The following is a 19,336-nucleotide window of genomic DNA, read 5'->3' on the forward strand; positions in this document are numbered from 1 at the left end:
CTAACTTTTCTAAGAAGCCTTCCCTTTTATCTTCTGAATAGCTCGCTCCTCTGTGTTTTATATTTACTTTATTGTCGCTTTTATATTGTACTTGTCACTTACCTGTTCTTTTAGACCTTATGATGCTTATGGCATCCTTATCGGCAGTATCACACACATAGTAGGTCCTTAATAAGTGTTGAAACAGAGACTGGAGGAGCAGATTTTGGTAAAAGATTGACAGTTTTATTGAGATACTTTATCTATGTAAGCATCATCTACTTAAAGTGTGCAATTCAGTGGTTTTTGCTATATGTACAGTTGTGCAACCATCACCATAATCCAATTTTAAAATGTTCATCCCCCCCAAAAAAAAGAAACCTTGAACACATTAGCAGTCACTCTCCATATCCCCCCAGGCCTAGGTAGCTACTAATCTATTTTATATATTTGCCTATTAGAAAAGATTTGGGGCTTCCCAGGTGGTGCAGTGGTTGAGAATCCGCCTGCCAATGCAGGGGACATGGGTTCGAGCCCTGGTCCGGGAAGATCCCACATGCCGCGGAGCAACTAAGCCCGTGTGCCACAACTACTGAGCCTGCGCTCTAGAGCCCGCAAGCCACAACTGCTGGAGCCTGCGTGCCTAGATCCCATCCATGCTCCACGACAAGAGAAGCCACCGCAATGAGAAGCCTGCGCACCGCAATGAAGAGTAGCCCCTGCTCACCACAACTAGAGAAAGCCCGTGCACAGCAACGAAGACTCAACACAGCCAAAAATAAATAAATAAAAAGAAAAGATTTGATCAACCCTTTATAATTGGTATTGTGAAAACTACAGATATATTGTCCCATTTCCCAGTGGAATAGTATATTTTAATACTTGTATTCCCCTGGAGGTTCCAGTTCTCCACATACTGTCTTCCAGTACTACTATGACCAAGGCTAGAGAGATCAGTGACAGCAAGGACCAAGGCTAGAGAGAGCAGTGACAGCAAGGACCATTTGTGATCTTTGAAGTATAATTTTGGGTAGTATGATGAGAATGATAACCATTATACTGGGAACCAAGAACAAAAAGTGAGAGTAAGATGGCAGGTAGAAACTAGATTTTCAACAAGTTAACTGTGAACAAGAAAATCGGATGATCTTGTCTTACTATGAACCAACTATGCTGGCTACTTTCAGTTTCTTGTGAATAACAAGCTTAATGCGTACTCCTAACCCCCACACACCTCTTTACCTGGCCGTCTTCTGTTTATGCTTCAAGAATCAACATACTTCTTCATCGAGAAGCTTTTCCTAATGCCTCCCTCTGAAAGATCTATTGGGTCCCCATAATTTGTACCTTCTCACCATCAGTTTCTCTTTCATCATATGTGTTATTTATTTGCCTTCACAGACTGTGCTGTAAGCTGTGAGAGCAAGAATTACTGGGTTTTGTCTTGTTAGCCACCATAAATATTGAAAGGGTAAATTAATAGGAGCTTTAGTAGTAGATAGTACTAAGTGTCAAAGCACATTTTTTTGTTTGTGTTTTTAAAATTTGCAGGTTAAGGAACATTTATGCATCTTTTAAGGCAGAGGGCAAGGAACAAGGAGACTGAGAAATGTGGAAATCCTACAGCATAATTCAAAGATCTTAGGGATGATATTGTGAGCAAAGGATTAGTAGTAGCAGTTAGGAGGGTTAGGATGAAGAAGGAAAACAAATTATCTTAGTTGACATTATTATTGCTGAGTGAAACACAGATGATGCCCAAGTTTTAGATCTTATTCTGCAGTCTGTTTACCTTAAAAATCTGTTTAGAGCAGGGTTCTTAACTTGGTTCAGGGATTTATCCTCCACGAGGTCAGTGAATTGGATAGGAAGAAAATTCCATCTTTATTTTCATGTACCTCTAACTGAACCTAGTTTTTCTTTTATAAACGTAGGCAACAAGTCCCCACTAGTTCTGGCAGTACCTATGGCTTTGTCACCAATAGAAATCACAGGTATTTTCATATCACATTATTGTTGCACGTAACTCAAAATAGTCTTTATATCCAAAATTATAGTACTAGTTAGACCTGCCTCTAAATCTTATTTAATGCTTTAATAAAGAGCATGTATATTACTATATCAAGATTGATTTTGAAGTAATTTTATGGTAACTGAATTTCTCTAAAATTGGTTTTCTTTATAATGCTATGTATTTTATTTTATGCATTTAAAATACTCTGAGAAGGGATCAATAGGCCTCATTAGACTACCAAAGGTGGGGGATCCATGACAACAAAAAAGATTCAGAACACTTGGTGTAGAACTAGCACCTCCCACCCACCCACACACAACTTGTTTGGGCAAGTTCTTGGTTATTGTAGCTAAATACATTTGATGCAGGATTGGTCTCTCAGTTGGTGGATTTCCAGTATTTATTTTCTTTTCCCTTTCTAGTCTTGTTCAATTTTAAATTACTTCCATGCTTATCAATGCCCTCCCCAGGGGTGTGAGATTGTAAGGGTGGGGAAATTAAGCCAATTAAAAAAGGTTTGGAAGACCTAGGAAAGTTCTGGGAAAGGTTCAGTGAAGTAAAAGATAGAATTAATATCTAAAATTTCTTGAAATCATCACATTATCAGAATTATTACTCTGCTCACCATACCCACAGCTAAAACGGTGGTTCTTTTCTTACTTAACGTCTAAATCAGTTTTTAGTATGGAGAAATAGGTCTAATCGGTATTTGTGTTTCTGGTTCTAGTTGCTTAATTCACCAGAAAACTTAGTGTCTGTTTTCTTTATTAAACCTGATTTTCCAGTTCCCTGCAGTAGCCAAATAGCAGCAATGAGTGTCTTTCTCTAGTGAAAATGCTCTGGATCCCAAACCATTTCAAAGGCATTTCTGCAAGTTGTAAATCCAAAGCATTATGAATAAAAATTTTGTGTTACTGACCTTATAAAATATGAATTGTGTTTTAAATGAAATTGCAAGAGGAGGAAATAGGTTGATGGTCTTAAATTTTTGATGGCAAGAGAAAAGTTTAGTTCATTAAATTTTAGGTACCTAGGTATTCAAAGTAAAACGAAGGCCACAATCTAAGGAGCAAATATGGGCAGAGAAGGAGAATGAGAGTTACACAGCAATCTTGTATACCAAGAGTTAATAGAAAATCAGGAGGTGACCCACATTTTAGTCCTGTGTCTAGTTCTTCTTCAGAAGCGCTGAAGAGTTACATGAATCAAAATGTAGTCAAAGCTGTGCATTGTAGTTCTGTTTTCATGATGAATGCCATTAATAAAATGGAGCTTAATAAGTACTAACAGTTCTAGGTTAAAGGGTTACAGTGTCTTAAGACTCAAGTTCATAGATGCTTCCACTTTTCAGAAGTAATCAACTATTGAATGCAGTACTAGGAGGATTGGTGACTTTTGAGACTCAGGAATTTAAATTGAGAATTGAGGGCTTGTGCTGTGGTTGAGGGTCACCTGCTGTTTAAGTTTGGTAATTTAGGAGGAGAGGGGGAGTAGGAAGTGCCTTTCTTAACTGTTTTAAATGAATTGTTAACCCCAACACACTCACGCCAGAAACAAAACAAAAAGGGAAAAGAAGGCAACATGGCATGATTACAATGAGAAGCAAGAAGAAAGATACAGGAAAAGATAAACAAGAATTGCCTGTAGGTGATTTTTTTTTGGCCCATGGTAATTTGGGTGCTGTTGAAGGATGGGAAGAAGAGCTATCTATAGTTTTTATAATATTATGAAAGGCAAAATTCTACTGTTAAGGATGGTGCACATAAATGTTAATGTATAGGAACATTAAAAGGAATTCAGACAAAAGAGAGTAGGGTGGCTGGAACTGTTAGCAGTAGCAACCTAAAGGGGGAATTTGAGCTAGTTCTTAGAGTTGCGCGAGATTGTACTAGACCAGGTCCTTAAGTTCTACCCTCATAAAAAGGAACATAAAAGTTGGATGATGATAAGTTGGCAAGAGACTAAGTTTGAGATACAGTGTCTTGAGAATGTAGATGCTATGAAAATGGGTATATTACAGCACTGATTCAGTGCTCATACTTTTAGTTCAGTGAAGACTCTGACATTAATAATCTAAAGATGGGAAGATAAATGGCATAGGAAAAGACATTTATCTGTTACGACTGTCACTTCTAAACTTTTATAATTATTTGGCTTATTTGAATCAAAGATGAATAGATACTTCCTGATGACTTTATACTTTCGGTACAGGGAGTATTTTTGTTTTCCTCATCTGCCACGTCAGGCATGCCCTAGCCTGGTAAAAACCTCTAATACAGCTTTTTATTCTTTAATTCAGCAAATGTTACTGAGCATTTCCTGCATATAAGGCATTGTGCTGGATGCTGGGTATATAGAGTTGTGAACAAGACATAAAATGGCTGCCCCTATTATACTAGGATTCTCCAAAGAAATAGAACTGATGGATCATATATACAGGTATACAGGCATACCTCAGAGTTATTTTGGGTTCAGTTCCAGAATACCACAATAAAGCAAAGTCACATGAATTTTTTGGTTTCCCAGTGCATTAAAAATTATGTTTACACTATACTGTAGTCTGTTAGGTGTGCAATAGCATTATGTCCAAAAAAATTGTACCTACCTTAATTTAAAAATACTTTATTGCCAAAAAGTGCTAACCATCATCTGTGCTTTCAGCGAGTGGTAACTTTTTGCAATAATAACATCAAAAATAAAGATCACAGATCATCACCATAACAAATATAATAATAACAGAAATATAAAAATAATGAAAATGTGACAGACACAAAGTGAGCATATACTGTTGGAAAAATGGTGCCGATGGATTTGTTCAAGGCAGGGTTGCCACAGTTTGTAAAAAACGTGATACCTGCAAAGAGCAATAAAACGAGATATATTTATAGGTAGACAGAAAGAGATTTATTATGAGGGATTTGCTCACACGATTATGGATGCTAAGAAGTCCCATGACCTGGAAGCAAACTAAATGCCCATCGACAGACGAATGGATAAAGAAGATGTGGTACATATATACAATGGAATATTACTCAGCCACAAAAAGGAACGAAATTGGGTCATTTGTAGAGACGTGGATGGATCTAGAGACTGTCATACAGAGTGAAGTAAGTCAGAAAGAGAAAAACAAATATCGTGTATTAACACATATATGTGGAACCTAGAAAAATGGTACAGATGAACCGCTTTGCAGGGCAGAAATAGAGACACAGATGTAGAGAACAAACATGTGGACACCAAGGGGGTAAAGTGGCTGGGGGAGTGGTGGTTGTGGGATGAATTGGGAGATTTTGATTGACGTATATACACTAATATGTATAAAATAGATAACTAGTAAGAACCTGCTGTATAAAAAATAAAATTCAAAAAAAAAAAGAAGTCCCATGACTTGTGGTCTCTAAGCTGGAAGCCCAGGAAAACCAGCAGTGTAGTTCTGGATCAAGCCTAAAGGCCTGAGACCAGGGGAGCCAATGATTTACATCCCAGTTTGAGTCCTAAGGTCTGAAAACCAGAAGCACGGATGTCCTGGAGCAGAAGATGGAAGATGAATGTTGCAGCTCTAGCAGAAAGGCAAATTTCTCTTCCTCTGCCTTTTTATTCTGTTCAGGTACCCCACTTTAGGGAGGGTGATTTTCTTTACTTAGCCTGTCATTCAGATGCTAATCTCTTCTGGAGATACTTTCACATACTGTTTTATGTTTTATCAGCTATTTGAGAATCCCTTAGCCCAGTCGGGTTGATGCATAAAATTAACTGTCACCAATCAAGTCAGAGGGGGAAGACCTATGTTAAACAAATGTTCTTTTTTTTTTTGTTATTGTTACAGTCATAGGGATGGGCATATTTAAGTCCTTTAATCTGAACTGAGTATTTACGATAATTACACTGATTTAACTGTTCTTGGAAGTCCTTGGGTCTCATAGCAATACCTAAAATATTTCATTTCAGTCATTTTATTTCTTTTCTAAGGTATTTCCATTTTCATCGAGATTTATTAGAGAAAAGAAACCTCTAGCTCCACATCTTCAGCTATAACTCTTCTAATTGGTTCTCATGTCATTGTCACTCCTTCTCCTACTCCCCAGTTTCCATATTGCATACCGATACCAAGGCCAGCTCTTAATACTTAATTATATTATGTCCCAGCCATACTCTACTGATAATTCCTCAGTTATCTATAGAATTTAAAGCACATTAGCCTGGTATTCAAGAGTCTATAATATAGCCCCAAACTATCAGTCACTTTGATTCGCCCCTTTATGCGAGCCCATGGTCTATTCTTGCCTCTGCCTAGCACATCTTTTTTTTTTTGGCTGTGTTGGGTCTTCGTTGCTGCACATGGGGTTTCTCTAGTTGCGGCGAGCGGGGGCTACTCTTCGTTGTGGTGCACGGGCTTCAGTAGTTGTGATTCGCGGGCTCTAGAGCACAGGCTCAGTAGTTGTGGCACACAGGCTTAGCTGCTCTGCGGCATGTGGGATCTTCCTGGACCAGGGCTCGAACCCGTGTCCCCTGCATTGGCGGGTGGATTCTTAACCACTGCACCACCAGGGAAGCCCTTAGCACATCTTTTTTCTACCTTACATATCAAAATATTATCCCTCCTTCAGGATCTGACTGGTAACAGACCATTTTCACTAGGTTTCTTTCTTTGGACAGATGTAGTTCCCACTGATCGTTTGCTTTTTCTGAATTCTGTTAGCATTTTTTGGTCAGCCCCGTTGACTTGTGCATGTATTATCTTAGGCTTGTGCTTTTTATCTGTTTCTTAATTTTTTAACTAGAATTAGTTTGGATATGGGTTTAGAGGAAGGAAATAAGATCAGAGAGATGGACCTTGCCTTCTCTTAGCATCTTCTTCAGACCTTAAGGTACCTTTTTTATGCTCTCAGTAAGAAATGATGGTTTTCTAAGTTGCGAGCTCATTCCTTGGCCTACTTCCTTGATTGGTCAGGCAACACTAAGGCTAAAGACATTGATTTGAAACAAACAAATAGTAAACGAGACCCTGCCCCCCTTTTTTTTTAACTTTCATCCATTAAATTACTTGATTCTTCTGCATCTTTTGAAACTATTAGGAAGAATAAGGTCCAAATCAAACCAGTTTGTTTTTAATTTCATAAGTATCTGAGTTACCTACAGTGTGCACATTACTTTACCATAGTGTACTTAGTAGCAACACATTGCTGCTTACGTTGAAAAATGTCTAAAGATAAGACCTGAGTTTCTGGTTGAAGGCACCTAGAAAGTGGAGAATAGGAGTGAGGTTTTCATGTTTGTGGGTTTCAGATTGTCTGCAAACTTAAATGATCTCAGAGAATCAGCTTAGTGCTTGCTCATTACCCAGGTTCTATGAAGACATAAGACAAACAGTAAGTTTTATCTTACAGGTGTAGAGAGAGAAACGCCAAAGTAACAGTACCTGAATATTTGTATTGTCAAGGGGTTAGATCTTGGATATAAGCAGTAGTCAGTGGCTATAGGAATTCTGTGAAACGGGAGACCAATGTGGGATAGGCTACTTAAGGAAGATTTCTTCGGCAGCTGGGTATTAGGATGTTGCAATTGAAAATGGAGAGTTAGCAGCTTGCAGAATAAAAGTGGAAAACGTGGAGGTGAAGGTAGAAACTGAGTAAGTAGGATTTGGATAAGCAGAAGGCTGTTCCTGGCTCCTAATCTGTGTGTAATAATGTCGGGATGGGTTACACAGGTGGAAAGCACAGATGGGGAGGGTGTGAGGTGTTAGGTTTAGAGAAATAAGTTATATATTCCTTGAGATCAAAAGGAAGAATGAAAGAAACACCTGTCACTTAGGTTTAAGGAGTTATAATACCAATTTCTAAGCATACCAATTTCTAAGTGGAAAGACCTAATTATTTTAGAAGTGCTGTAGTTGCACCATGGAGGAAAATGCCTTTGAATCATTTATGTTTTAGTTGTTTTTTTATGGATTGTCTTCTTGATACTGAGAATAGGGGCTATGTCTTAAACTCATACACTTAAGCAATAAGGAGAAAAATGCCTAATAACTTGTTTGGTTTTTTTTAAGTGTGTTTCCGAATTCATCTAATTCCCCCTTGTTTCTAATTATTATGAGAGTATTCTGTTAAAGGCTTACTTTACATATGACTTCCCACAAAGTGCTTTATGAAATTGTGTGATTGCATGAAGATGTGAAGTATGAATTAGTGCCTTTGACATTTCAAGTTTGTAGTTTGGGTTGGATGGTTGTAAAATTCACTTTATTGTAATTTTGTTAGGGAGCCATTGGTACAAATTTGTTGATGTAGACATGAAATGTAGTCTTATGAGAGTTGATTTGTGCTTTCTCTTTTGCCTTTGATTTTTAGTGACTTCCCATCACTGCCTTAGCTCTTTCTGGATTTGGTGTTTTTGTATAGAATCATTTATTTTTCTTTAAAACCTAGATAAATTAGATTTTTATATTAAAAATTTGCCATAATTCTTAGTATTGGATGTTTATAATGGCAAGGACTGGCTTTGAAGTTTCTGACAGCTTCCTAGCACAGATTTGCCTCTGCCATTAAGTAAAGAAAGAAGAAAAAACAGAAGGAAAACAAAACAGAGGAATCAGGAAAGGAGAAATAACCTATTCACTTTGTTCATCACTTATCCTTTTTTTTAAATATTTATTTATTTATTTGGCTGTGTCGGGTCTTACTCATGGCACGTGGGATCTTTCATTGTGGCGAGCGGGCTCTTCATTTCTGCTCACGGGCTTCTGTCTATTTGTGGTGCAAGGGCTCAGTAGTTGTGGCACATGGGCTCAGTAGTTGTGGCACGCAGGCTTAGTTGCCCCGTGGCATGTGGGATCTTAGTTCCCCGACCAGGGATCAAACCCGTGTCCCCTGCATTGGAAGGCAGATTCTTAAACCCACCACTGTGAGCTTTTCTTTCAAGTGTTGATAAATGTTGGAATGTATGTGAAGGGTGTTGAATTCCTATATGGAAAATAAAGGATTGAAAAGGGATAATTGCAGCAGCTTTGAATGTAGTTTTAGATGCAATAAGGACAGATCAACTCTGCCATTAGCAGATTGGTACATCTGTTGCCTTTCTTAGGCTAGTGGGCACAATCTCTATAAGGTTAAGCAGAAACTTTCCCCATCAGGCTACCTTTTTCTGCAAAGACATGTGAAAATGAATTCCTTTGTGAGTTCGATGGTAGTTATTCGTGTATCATGTGTGCGAAGTAGTAGTCCTCGGGAACAGCTGAAGCAAAAGCGTAGGAAGGAATGTGAGCTTTTTAAGCCTAGTCACCTTAAGATCTTTTACATTAAGATTCTAGGGAGCGTATTCATTGGATCTGAATATGAGACCATGCTTAAGTAGCTGGTTTTGCATTTTCTAGAAAAATACAGTTATTAAGATACTAAATCCCCATTCTCTAGTTTCAGTCTTAATTTTCTTTTATAACAAAATAACATATTAGAGCAAAATTTTAAAAAAGAAATAGCACTAAAAACACTAAACCAGGGGACTTCCTTGGTGGCGCAGTGGTTAAGGATCCGCCTGCCAATGAAGGCGACATGGATTCGATCCCTGCTCCAGGAAGATCCCACATGCTGCGGAGCAACTAAGCCTGTGTGCCACAACTACTGAGCCTGCGCTCTAGAGCCCGTGAGCCGCAACTACTGAAGCCCGTGCGCCTAGAGCCCGTGCTTCGCAACAAGAGCAGCCACCACAACGAGAAGCCCGCACACCACAACGAAATGTAGCCCCCGCTCGCTGCAACTAGAGAAAGCCCACGTGCAGCAGTGAAGACCCAACGCAGCCAAAAATAAATAAATAAATAAAATTATAAAACAAACCAAAAACACTGAACAGTTTTCCACTAAACTGATACTCATTAATGCCTTTGACACAGATTTTTTTAAGCCTTTTTTCCCTGTTATGAATATTTTTAAAACACATAAACTTCTCAAATGGTAAATCCAGGTATCATTTTTTATTAAAGTTAACAAAGAAATCACTCCAGTCTAGGTTTAAAATAACTTCCTGTTTTTTTTTTTTTTTAACATTTTAAATAATGGCAAAATGCCTTTTTTTTTCTTTTTTTGGGGGGTGGGGGGCTGTGCCACACGGCATAAAAGATCTTAGTTCCCTGACCAGCGATCGAACCCGTGCCCCCTGCAGTGGAAGCACGGAGTCCCAACCAACCACTGGACCTCCAGGGATGTCCCCCAAGCAAAATTCATAATCTAGATAAGTTTGAAATAAAAATGGTAGTGCTTATTTTCAGGAAATTACCCTTACCAGACTTACAGGCATATAGAAACTTGAAATCATTTATTGCAGTGATTTCCAGTTCTTGTAGTCTCTGAAATTAGCAGTTGATATTCCTAGAGTTATTGGGGACAAACTGTATATCCACAGTAATACAGCAACGGATAATTAAAGCATGATTCTTCCAGTAAAAAGCAAATGTCATCTTTGTGGTAATATGATTGTTTTCTGTGATCAGGAACTAAAGAAAAATGTGACTCCTTATTAATACAACTTGGTAGGAAATGGAACATGAGTTATAGTAAAAGGGATCTTTGCTTTCTGAAACATTTTGGAATGACTAGTAGAATCTCCTTCATTTCTTCAGTTAAAAAGTAAGACCAGGTGAGGTTAAGAAACTTGCCCATGGTCTCAGGAATCAGTGGTGGATGGATATAGAATTCAGCTGCCCTGGTTAAGAGGAATGTTAAGGCTGCCACACAAGTACTGACTTAATTGGACAATGGGTTGCTTGACAGGAAAAAATCTCTTTACCTTGTGTTGGGCAATGTAGTCAGTCAGTGAGTTCATCAGCTGAATAGCGGAAAACTTAACCCTAAATAAAACCTAACCAGAGAGGAAAAACTATCTTATTCAAATTTTTTAAAACTTGGTGATGTTAAGTGGTAATCAGCTTTTTATAATGCCCTCCCTTTTCCCCCTTTCATTTTATTAGGTGGTATGGTCAGGAAAAAGACTACAATGTGCTAGTCATGGATCTTCTTGGACCCAGCCTTGAAGACCTCTTCAATTTCTGTTCAAGAAGGTTCACAATGAAAACTGTACTTATGTTAGCTGACCAGGTATGTGAAACTTTTATGAGAATAAAAACTAAGAAATACTACTGTTTACAACTACTTAACTATAATTTAAATGTGTGTAAACCAGAGTATTATAGTCCTGTGTGTCACGTTTAATGTTTGGATCAGCAAAAAAAGATCCATAGTAAGGTATAGTCATTCAAGTGTATTACTCTAATATGACTTGTAGATAGATGTTTTGTCATGGGTATGGGACAAAAACGGATTATACTAGTTTATTACTCACCTGTAGACTAGGAGTTTTCAAGCTGCTCCCATCAGATAGAGTGTATTTGTTTTAGTGTTGAATATAGCAGGTTTCCTTATAAGATTTTGTTTGAAGAAAGGATTTGGAGTGTATGTGTGTATATAAATATAGATAAATATGTATATATTGAAATTTTGTTTAAATTAAGCAAATTGAATGCTATGTATTACGTGTTGAATCCTTATGAAAGGTGTATTTTTGAGGAAAATAAGGTACTGAAGTAATTTAAGGAATAATTTTTGACCAGGTAGATGCTCTTGAAGTAAAGGATTCTCGGCCGTTGGTAGTAGTTAAACAAAACCAGGGAAATTTTTATGTCATGAATTAGATTTATTCATTGGCTGGAGATTAGATGAAATTGTTTTAAAGCCAAAGATTAGATTTTTTTGAACTAAAGGAAATAAAAAAGAAAATTAGTTTTAAAGAATTTTAAGATGGGGAATAATAGGGTCAGAAACAAGCCTTGAGGAAACAGATAATATGGTCAACGATAATAGGTAAATGTCAAGGAATTTATGATTAAAACCTCTTAATATGACATGTGAATGAATCTTAATAAAAGAGTTTGTATTCTATAGGCTCAGTAACACATAGGCATTCATACAGTGAACATTTATTCAGGGCCTGCCATTGTACTTAACACTGGGATGTACAAAGAAGAATAAGAACTAGTCTCTTCCCATTAGGAGCATAGAGTTTAGTGGAGAAAAATGGAAGGGTTCTGTCATAGAAGTCTATATATTGGATACACTAGTAACATCAGAGAAAGAATGTAATTTAGGAAAGGGGGTTGCAGGAAAGCATTTGTTTAAGAAGGAAACAGCTGAGTCTTGCTCTGTAGATGACAGGCAACACTTGAAGTAGTCTGTAGTTTGTGCTATTAATTTGTCTTTTGCCCCACCTTTCCCCTGTGAGTTAATACTCATAGTTTAATTATGGGTATTACTTAGCTAGGACAAATATGTACATAAGTGAGCCAGCGGTTTTGTTTTACTTCTTTAATATATGAGTTGCTGCTGTACCTAAAGATGCTATTTGAACATTGTATACATCTACTTCCTTGAGAGTATGAATAGTTTAAGCCAGAGATTACAATTTGGCTTCAAAAGACATTTGCCAAGGTAGAGGAGTAAGATTTAGAATCTGTATATCCATGGTGATAAAAGCTCTAGAGAAAATGAGGCCAAGTAAAAAATAGAATCCTGACATATACTACTAGAAGAGCAAGAACATATGGTTAGAAAGATAATGTTGGCAGCCTTTGCACATGGAAAACACTTTCAAATACAACTTGTAAGTATTTTACAGAAAAGGTAGACATAGTTGATAATTTGGAAATTAAAACTATTATAGGGCTTCCCTGGTGGCGCAGTGGTTGAGAATCTGCCTGCTAATGCAGGGGACACGGGTTCGAGCCCTGGTCTGGGAAGATCCCACATGCCGCGGAGCAACTAGGCCCGTGAGCCACAACTACTGAGCCTGCGCGTCTGGAGCCTTTGCCCCGCAACGGGAGGGGCCGCGATAGCGAAAGGCCCGCGCACCGCGATGAAGAGCGGCCCCCGCACCGCGATGAAGAGCGGCCCCCGCACCGCGATGAAGAGTGGCCCCCACTTGCCGCAACTAGAGAAAGCCCTCACACGAAAACTAAGAGACCCAACACAGTCATAAATAAATAAATAAAATAAATAAATAAAGTATTAAAAAAAAAAACAAAAAAAAACACAAAAAACTAATCTTTAAAAAAATAAAAAATAAAAAAAAAAATAAAACTATTATAGAAGAGATGCCAGAGAGAGTTAAAAGACAAATTTTTCAAAATTTATATCTATTTACATAACAAATGACTGATAAAAGATTGTCTGTTGTATGCAAAGAATTCTTAAAAATTGGCAAGAAAAGAACAAGTCAAAAGAATACTGGACGAGTATAGATTGACAGTTCATAGAATAGTACTAAATCCAAAAGGTCGGTAAAAATGAGCAGGTTTCCAAACTGTTAGGGAAATAAGCGAGGTCAGTACCTGTCAAATTGGCAAAATTTAGAAAGAAGTGAAATAACTTTGCTAGTGGGAAAAAGAACACTACGGCTGAAAAAAATGAGTTGTTATAGGCTATTTTGAAGGGCAGTCTGATGGCACCTATCAAAATGAAAAAAATACGTACCTTTCAGCCCAGCAACTCTGCTGTAATAGTATGGGATTTATAACCCATAGAAATAAAAGCACTAGTAGGTAAGGATATATTTAAGTATTATTAATAGCATTATTGTTTATGGTGGGAGAATATTGGAAATAATGGGAATACCGTGAGTTAGGGGATAATTGGGGAGTACTTCCATCTGTGCCATAGAATATTTATAGCCATTAAAAAGAATGCTAAGGGCTTCCCTGGTGGCGCAGTGGTTGGGAGTCTGCCTGCCAATGCAGGGGACACGGGTTCGAGCCCTGGTCTGGGAGGATCCCACATGCCGCGGAGCAACTGGGCCCGTGAGCCACAATTACTGAGCCTGCGTGTCTGGAGCCTGTGCTCCGCAACAAGAGAGGCCGCGATAGTGAGAGTCCCGCGCATCGCCATGAAGAGTGGCCCCCACTTGCTGCAACTAGAGAAAGCCCTCGCACAGAAACGAAGACTCAGCACAGCCATAAATAAATAAATTAATTAATTAATTAATTTAAAAAAAAAAGAATGCCAAGACCATACCACTTGACGAGGCAGAATTTCCAAGAAATTAAGAAAAGCTTGTTAGAATGGCATGTTTATTATTCAGTTTTGGAATATGGTCATAGAAGTATGGAGAAAAATCATAGGAGAGTCCAAAAAGCATGCAAGAAAGGAAACCCAGCGTGTGTATGTCCCCATTTGTATAAAAAGTTACATGCTTACATTGTATGGTACCAACTTCCAGGAATGTTTGAGTTATAATTAGTTAAAAACAAGTGAACAAGAATAAAGTGAGTGGACTGCTTCTATTTCAATTTAAAGCAATAACAACAACTTATAACTACAGTGTCAATTGGTCAGCACCCCTTACTCCCAAGCACATGTGAGTTTCTGTGTGTACGTGTATAAGAGCATGGAAATAGATCTGGGCAGTAGCAGGCTGTTTTTATATAGGTACGTCAGGGGGCATAGGATTGGCTTTTACTTTATATAATTTATTACAACAACTGAAACAATTCTAAATGTATTACTTTTGTAATTTAAAAATAAAACCATTTTTTGCTATCAGGTCATGTTTTGCTCCTATCATGTTTATAATCATTAATATTGAAAGAATAAGCCTAAAGAACACTTCTGGTTTATGCTTATATATCCATCAGTCTAGAGGTAAATGCAGTTCCTGGTTGCCCTTTGTTTTTAATTTTGACTAGCACTGTCTTTGTGAACTCTAAATAAAGTTAATAAAGTATACCTGTGATCTTGAAAAATAATTGACATATTGAAGTAATTCAGAAATAATGTTTTCTTTTGTCACTTAATACAAATCACTTAATTTTCTCTCCTCCTCCCCTTTTTTCCAGATGATCAGTAGAATTGAATATGTGCATACAAAGAATTTTATACACAGAGACATTAAACCAGATAACTTCTTAATGGGTATTGGGCGTCACTGTAATAAGGTTAGTCACATGTTCTTTGCATGAAGGAACAAAGAGTAAAAAACTTCAAGAATTGCTTTGGTGAACTTTCAGTCTTTAAATTAAGAGTCATAGTAAGTTGAATTTGCTATTGATAATTGCTTTAAAAGATTGTACTAGAAGGATAATCTATTAATTTAATAACTTGAAATAAATTCTCCAACTTACCCAACCAAGGTTAGTTATTTATATGGAAACATAAAATTCCAAGGGCTTTATAGTGAAATGTAATCATCTATATTATTTAACTATTGAACAGTTGTATCTATTTTTCATTCATTCGAATAGCTAGCAAACAAAAAACAAACAAAACCCCATGTACTTTTCTTCCTGAATGCTAAAAATCAGATTTTAACCTTTGTCTCTGAAGTGTGGGTTTTTGTAATATATGTGCTTGTGCCAGCGTGGGAACCACTGACCCATCTGTCACCATGGCGTTAACATTTGCTGACTAAGCATGGTTGATAATGAGAATTCTTCAGTCCTTGGATTTGTGTATGCAAAAGGATAACTTTTGGGCCTGCTTCAAAAGTAGTTGACAGTTTTTTATTTGGGTGCCAAGTTGGGTGGGGTCTCCACCCCTCTTCTCTCCTTTTCAAAGGAAAGTGTAGACAAGTGAAATGAACATACATACAATGAAATTAGTGTTCATTGGGGGCTGCAGAATGGTTGAACTTATGGGGTGATTGGGTTTTAGCTAGTGACGCATGATTGCAGTTAAAAACTAATTGTGTTGAATTTTTTCTGCAATGATTAGTTTTACTGAGTGAATTGCTTTTATTTATTAATTCAATGTTGAGCTCGGGCAGACAGGCAGCATTGGCAATGCACTAAGCATGTTATGATCTGATGATCTCATAGAAATTCTCAACTTCAGGACAACTTGGGGGTTTTTTGTTTTTTGTGTTTTTTGTTTTGTTTTGTTTTTGGAAGGAACATTCCCATATGTTTTATTAAACCATTAGGGAATGTTTGGTGTTTTTAGGTCTAGCTATAAATGTTTACCTTTGTTTGCCTGTATGAATGCCAACTTGGAGCCATTACCATTAGAACTGGTGTTATTTGTTAATGCGTGAGACATTAATGTTGGTCTGACCAAGTTTTAGGAATTTAAATTTTTTTGTTGAAAGCTGAGCTTTAAATAATAGAAGGTGTTTAAATCTACATACAACCTTTCTTGCCATTCCCAATTGCATCTTTTTTTTTTTTAATGTTATGTGGCTTCTCTCTTTGAAGCATCCAGGTTCTTAATTGTTACTATAAAACCTGGTAATTTAATTGAAAAATTACTAGTCTTAATTTTGGGGGGCAATTTTGTCAGTATGACCCTAATCTTTTGACCATTTCCTAGCCCTTTTCTTGCCATTTTCTTCCTGCTAAAGACCCATTATCCTCATGAGATCCATGTTCTGCTTGTTGACATTGCAGTACATGGTTTTTGTCTTAAATTTAATGATGGCCTAGATAATACCTCTTTGCTTTTTTCCCCCCTTTAAAATAGTTTATTAATCACATAGTTGTGTTAGGAAATCCAAATTGACCAATGATACGTAAACCTTTTTAGAATCTTGTATCCTCTTTTAGAGATATTAAAAAGAATATTGTGAAGCTTCTTTGCTGTTAAACAGATTCAGAGAGACCCTAGGGTTAGAAGTGCAGTGTTTTACCTAAGATTCAAATTCTAAATGTTGTTCTTGAACATTTTAGATTAGTGTTTTGTTTATGTAGTTGGTTTTTAGTGTTTTCTGTATTGTAGTTTGAAATATGCCAGTTGTATGAGACTGGATTCTTTGGTCAGCTTGTTCCAGTAGTTTTCTATTTGTGGGTAAAGACTTGGTGGGGTGGGGGGCACTTTTGAGGTTGATTTTTAAAGTCAAATTTCTTATTTGGAAAATTGTTCTGAATTTGATATTTAGGAGTAGTCACTCCAATCGTAGTGAATTTGCTCATCTCTTCCAGTAATCAGCCCTGCATGCTTACGAAAATAAATTTTAAGGTGACTAAATGCCTTCTACCTCTTCCTTACTGAAGATTTTTTTCCCCTGTACAATCTTTTTTAGGGGAAGGGCAGATTGTGGTACTAAAGATTGCAGATCCAAATTCCCCCCTTTTTTATTAATAAATTAAAGAGCCAAATGTCACCATTGCTATCCCTGTTTCAGGCAGTGACACAATATAGTGGCATTAAAAACCTGAGTATTTTCCAGAATTCAAATGTTCTTAAGCATGTGATTCTTATTTGGAAAACTGAGAAGCTACAGTGCTTGGTGGAAGAAGGATGGCATTTGGCTACCCTGTTCTTTCTCTAATGCCTCGGTGTTGCCTGTCTGCGCCGGCCATTGTTGCAATGTAAGCAATACTGTTTGATGCACTGCCACCCTCTATTGTCTGTTTAGTGTTTAGAATCTCCAGTGGGGAAGAGGAAAAGAAGCATGACTGTTAGTACTTCTCAGGACCCATCTTTCTCAGGATTAAACCAGGTCTGAAACTGTCTCCTATTCCAACCTCAATCCCAAATTCATGTGCTTTTCTTTCTTATTGTTTTATTTTGATTATTTTTGTTTTGTTTTAATTCTGGAGAATGTAGATCTTGCTCAAGCACCTCTTACGTTGGCATTATTCAGACATACTTGGCAAACATATAACATTACTAAGATGTTTCTTTGTGGCTTTTGCTTAAAGTTTGTAAAATTTAGAGAAAACCTAAATGAAAACAGGATTATGTTTAGATCTCTAACATGCACATGAGGAAATGTGTTGGTCTACCATTGAAATTCTTTACCTAATGGTAAACTTGAGATAGACTGTTCAATTTTTAAAAATAATTTGGAGTTGCATTACTGCTGAATGATGATATTCTGCATCAACTCTCTTCCCCTTCCCTAGCGTACTTTAGGTAAGTGTAGATCAGATTTCAGATCTAGTTTTTCTAGAATTGATTACCTCAATATAAGAATTCTCTCAGCTTCAAACAAGTGGCATAAAATGCTTAAAGAGCATTATATGCTCTGGGACTAGAATATACTGTATTCTAACAACATAACGATAACTGAAGCACTTACCGATTAGCATTAGTGACACATAAGTAAGATAAACAGATGCATAACCTGATGATTTAGTGTTTAGCAGGCTAAACACTCCAATAACTTTCCAAATATTTTTTAAATGTAAGCAGAACTCTTCATATTTACTTTTGTAGAAGTTAGATAGCTTTATTAATGTATGAATTTTCAGATAAACAAGGGAAAATAATTTTTAAAAATCACACCATTTAGGTACTTAATCTTTGAAGCTCCTGAATGAACGAATCTTTATCAATTTAGTATACACTGAGAAGTAAGTATTGACATAAGTAATCAGAAAAGGAAAAAAGTTGCATTTGATATGTGAGCATACTTTGTAGTTCCGTTATTAAACCACAAGTATCATCTGGGTAATCATTTAACCCTTTTCCATACTGCCCAGCATTATTTCAGGAACTATGTTCTCCCACTGTTAAAAAGGTTTCAGGAATTCAATTTTATTTTTATTCACAAAGAAATACCAACTATGGTAACTAGGTCTTGGTTGGGCAGAGAGGGGGGATGGTGGGTAATTAGGTGTAAGGCAACTTTACTGCCCTATTTTTACTTACTCATATACATTCACACATTTTACTTATATTTTATAACATAATTATTTAATAATAGGTTTTCTGGGTTATAAGGAAAAGTAATCTTGTGAATTTTCTGAAGGGCAGGAAAATGTGACTCCTGGTTAGGAGAAAAACTGTTGTAATACCAAAAACTAAAATTGGCAGTAGCGTTTCTGAAGAAAATGCACATCTGCTGAATGGAGTTATCCCAGCATACCCAACATTAACTCATTTCCACATTCCTTTGAAAAATATGCTGCATTCTTTAAAACAGCCACAAATTTTACTTAGAACATGTAATTAAAATCCACAGAAAGCAGCTTGACAACCGAAGAGTTTAAACGTCTCTTTGCATATGCAGACCTATAAAAACATTATTTTATGACGTTGAATACTGACTTTTCCTTGTTTGGTTTTACCTTTACATATCTGCGGCTGTTGGGTTGTATCCTTGGTATGACATGGTTTCATGTAAATATTTCCCATTATATATGTTTTTACTCGTTTTAAATTCAGTGCATAGAGAGCGACTAAAGAAGCATGATAGGTACCAGAAGGTAATGAACTATCAAGAGATTTAAAATTTTTTAATTTTAAGTAGTTTTCAGTTGTTTGCTCTTAAAATGGGATACCTTTGTTTATCAGTGACATTACTTTTCCTGACTCATTTTTAGTTTTTATAGGAGAAAATTAAAAATTTTTTTGCTTTGATATTGAAGAT

General features: G+C 36.8%; 1 protein-coding gene across 10 annotated transcripts in view; it reads left to right on the forward strand.

The window, feature by feature from the left end:
- Positions 1–19,336, forward strand: part of CSNK1A1 (casein kinase 1 alpha 1) — a 49,120-nt gene that overhangs the window by 10,987 nt on the left and 18,797 nt on the right. For 7 of the 10 annotated variants that reach the window (XR_014261670.1, XR_014261671.1, XM_082454258.1 and 4 more), the window contains exons 3-5: positions 10,953–11,079; positions 14,865–14,963; positions 17,378–17,461. Coding sequence is in view for 7 of the 10 variants with exons in the window: in XM_082454258.1 (XP_082310384.1) it covers positions 10,953–11,079; positions 14,865–14,963; positions 17,378–17,461 (310 nt within the window). In the remaining 3 variants the exon portion in view is untranslated. The remainder of the gene's footprint in view (positions 1–10,952; positions 11,080–14,864; positions 14,964–17,377; positions 17,462–19,336) is intronic. The other 3 variants (XR_014261672.1, XM_082454263.1, XM_082454257.1) reach the window with 1 other exon arrangement.

Source organism: Balaenoptera physalus (assembly GCF_965194825.1).
Source record: "Balaenoptera physalus genome assembly, chromosome: 3".
In the NCBI taxonomy this organism is placed as follows: Eukaryota; Metazoa; Chordata; class Mammalia; order Artiodactyla; family Balaenopteridae; genus Balaenoptera; species Balaenoptera physalus.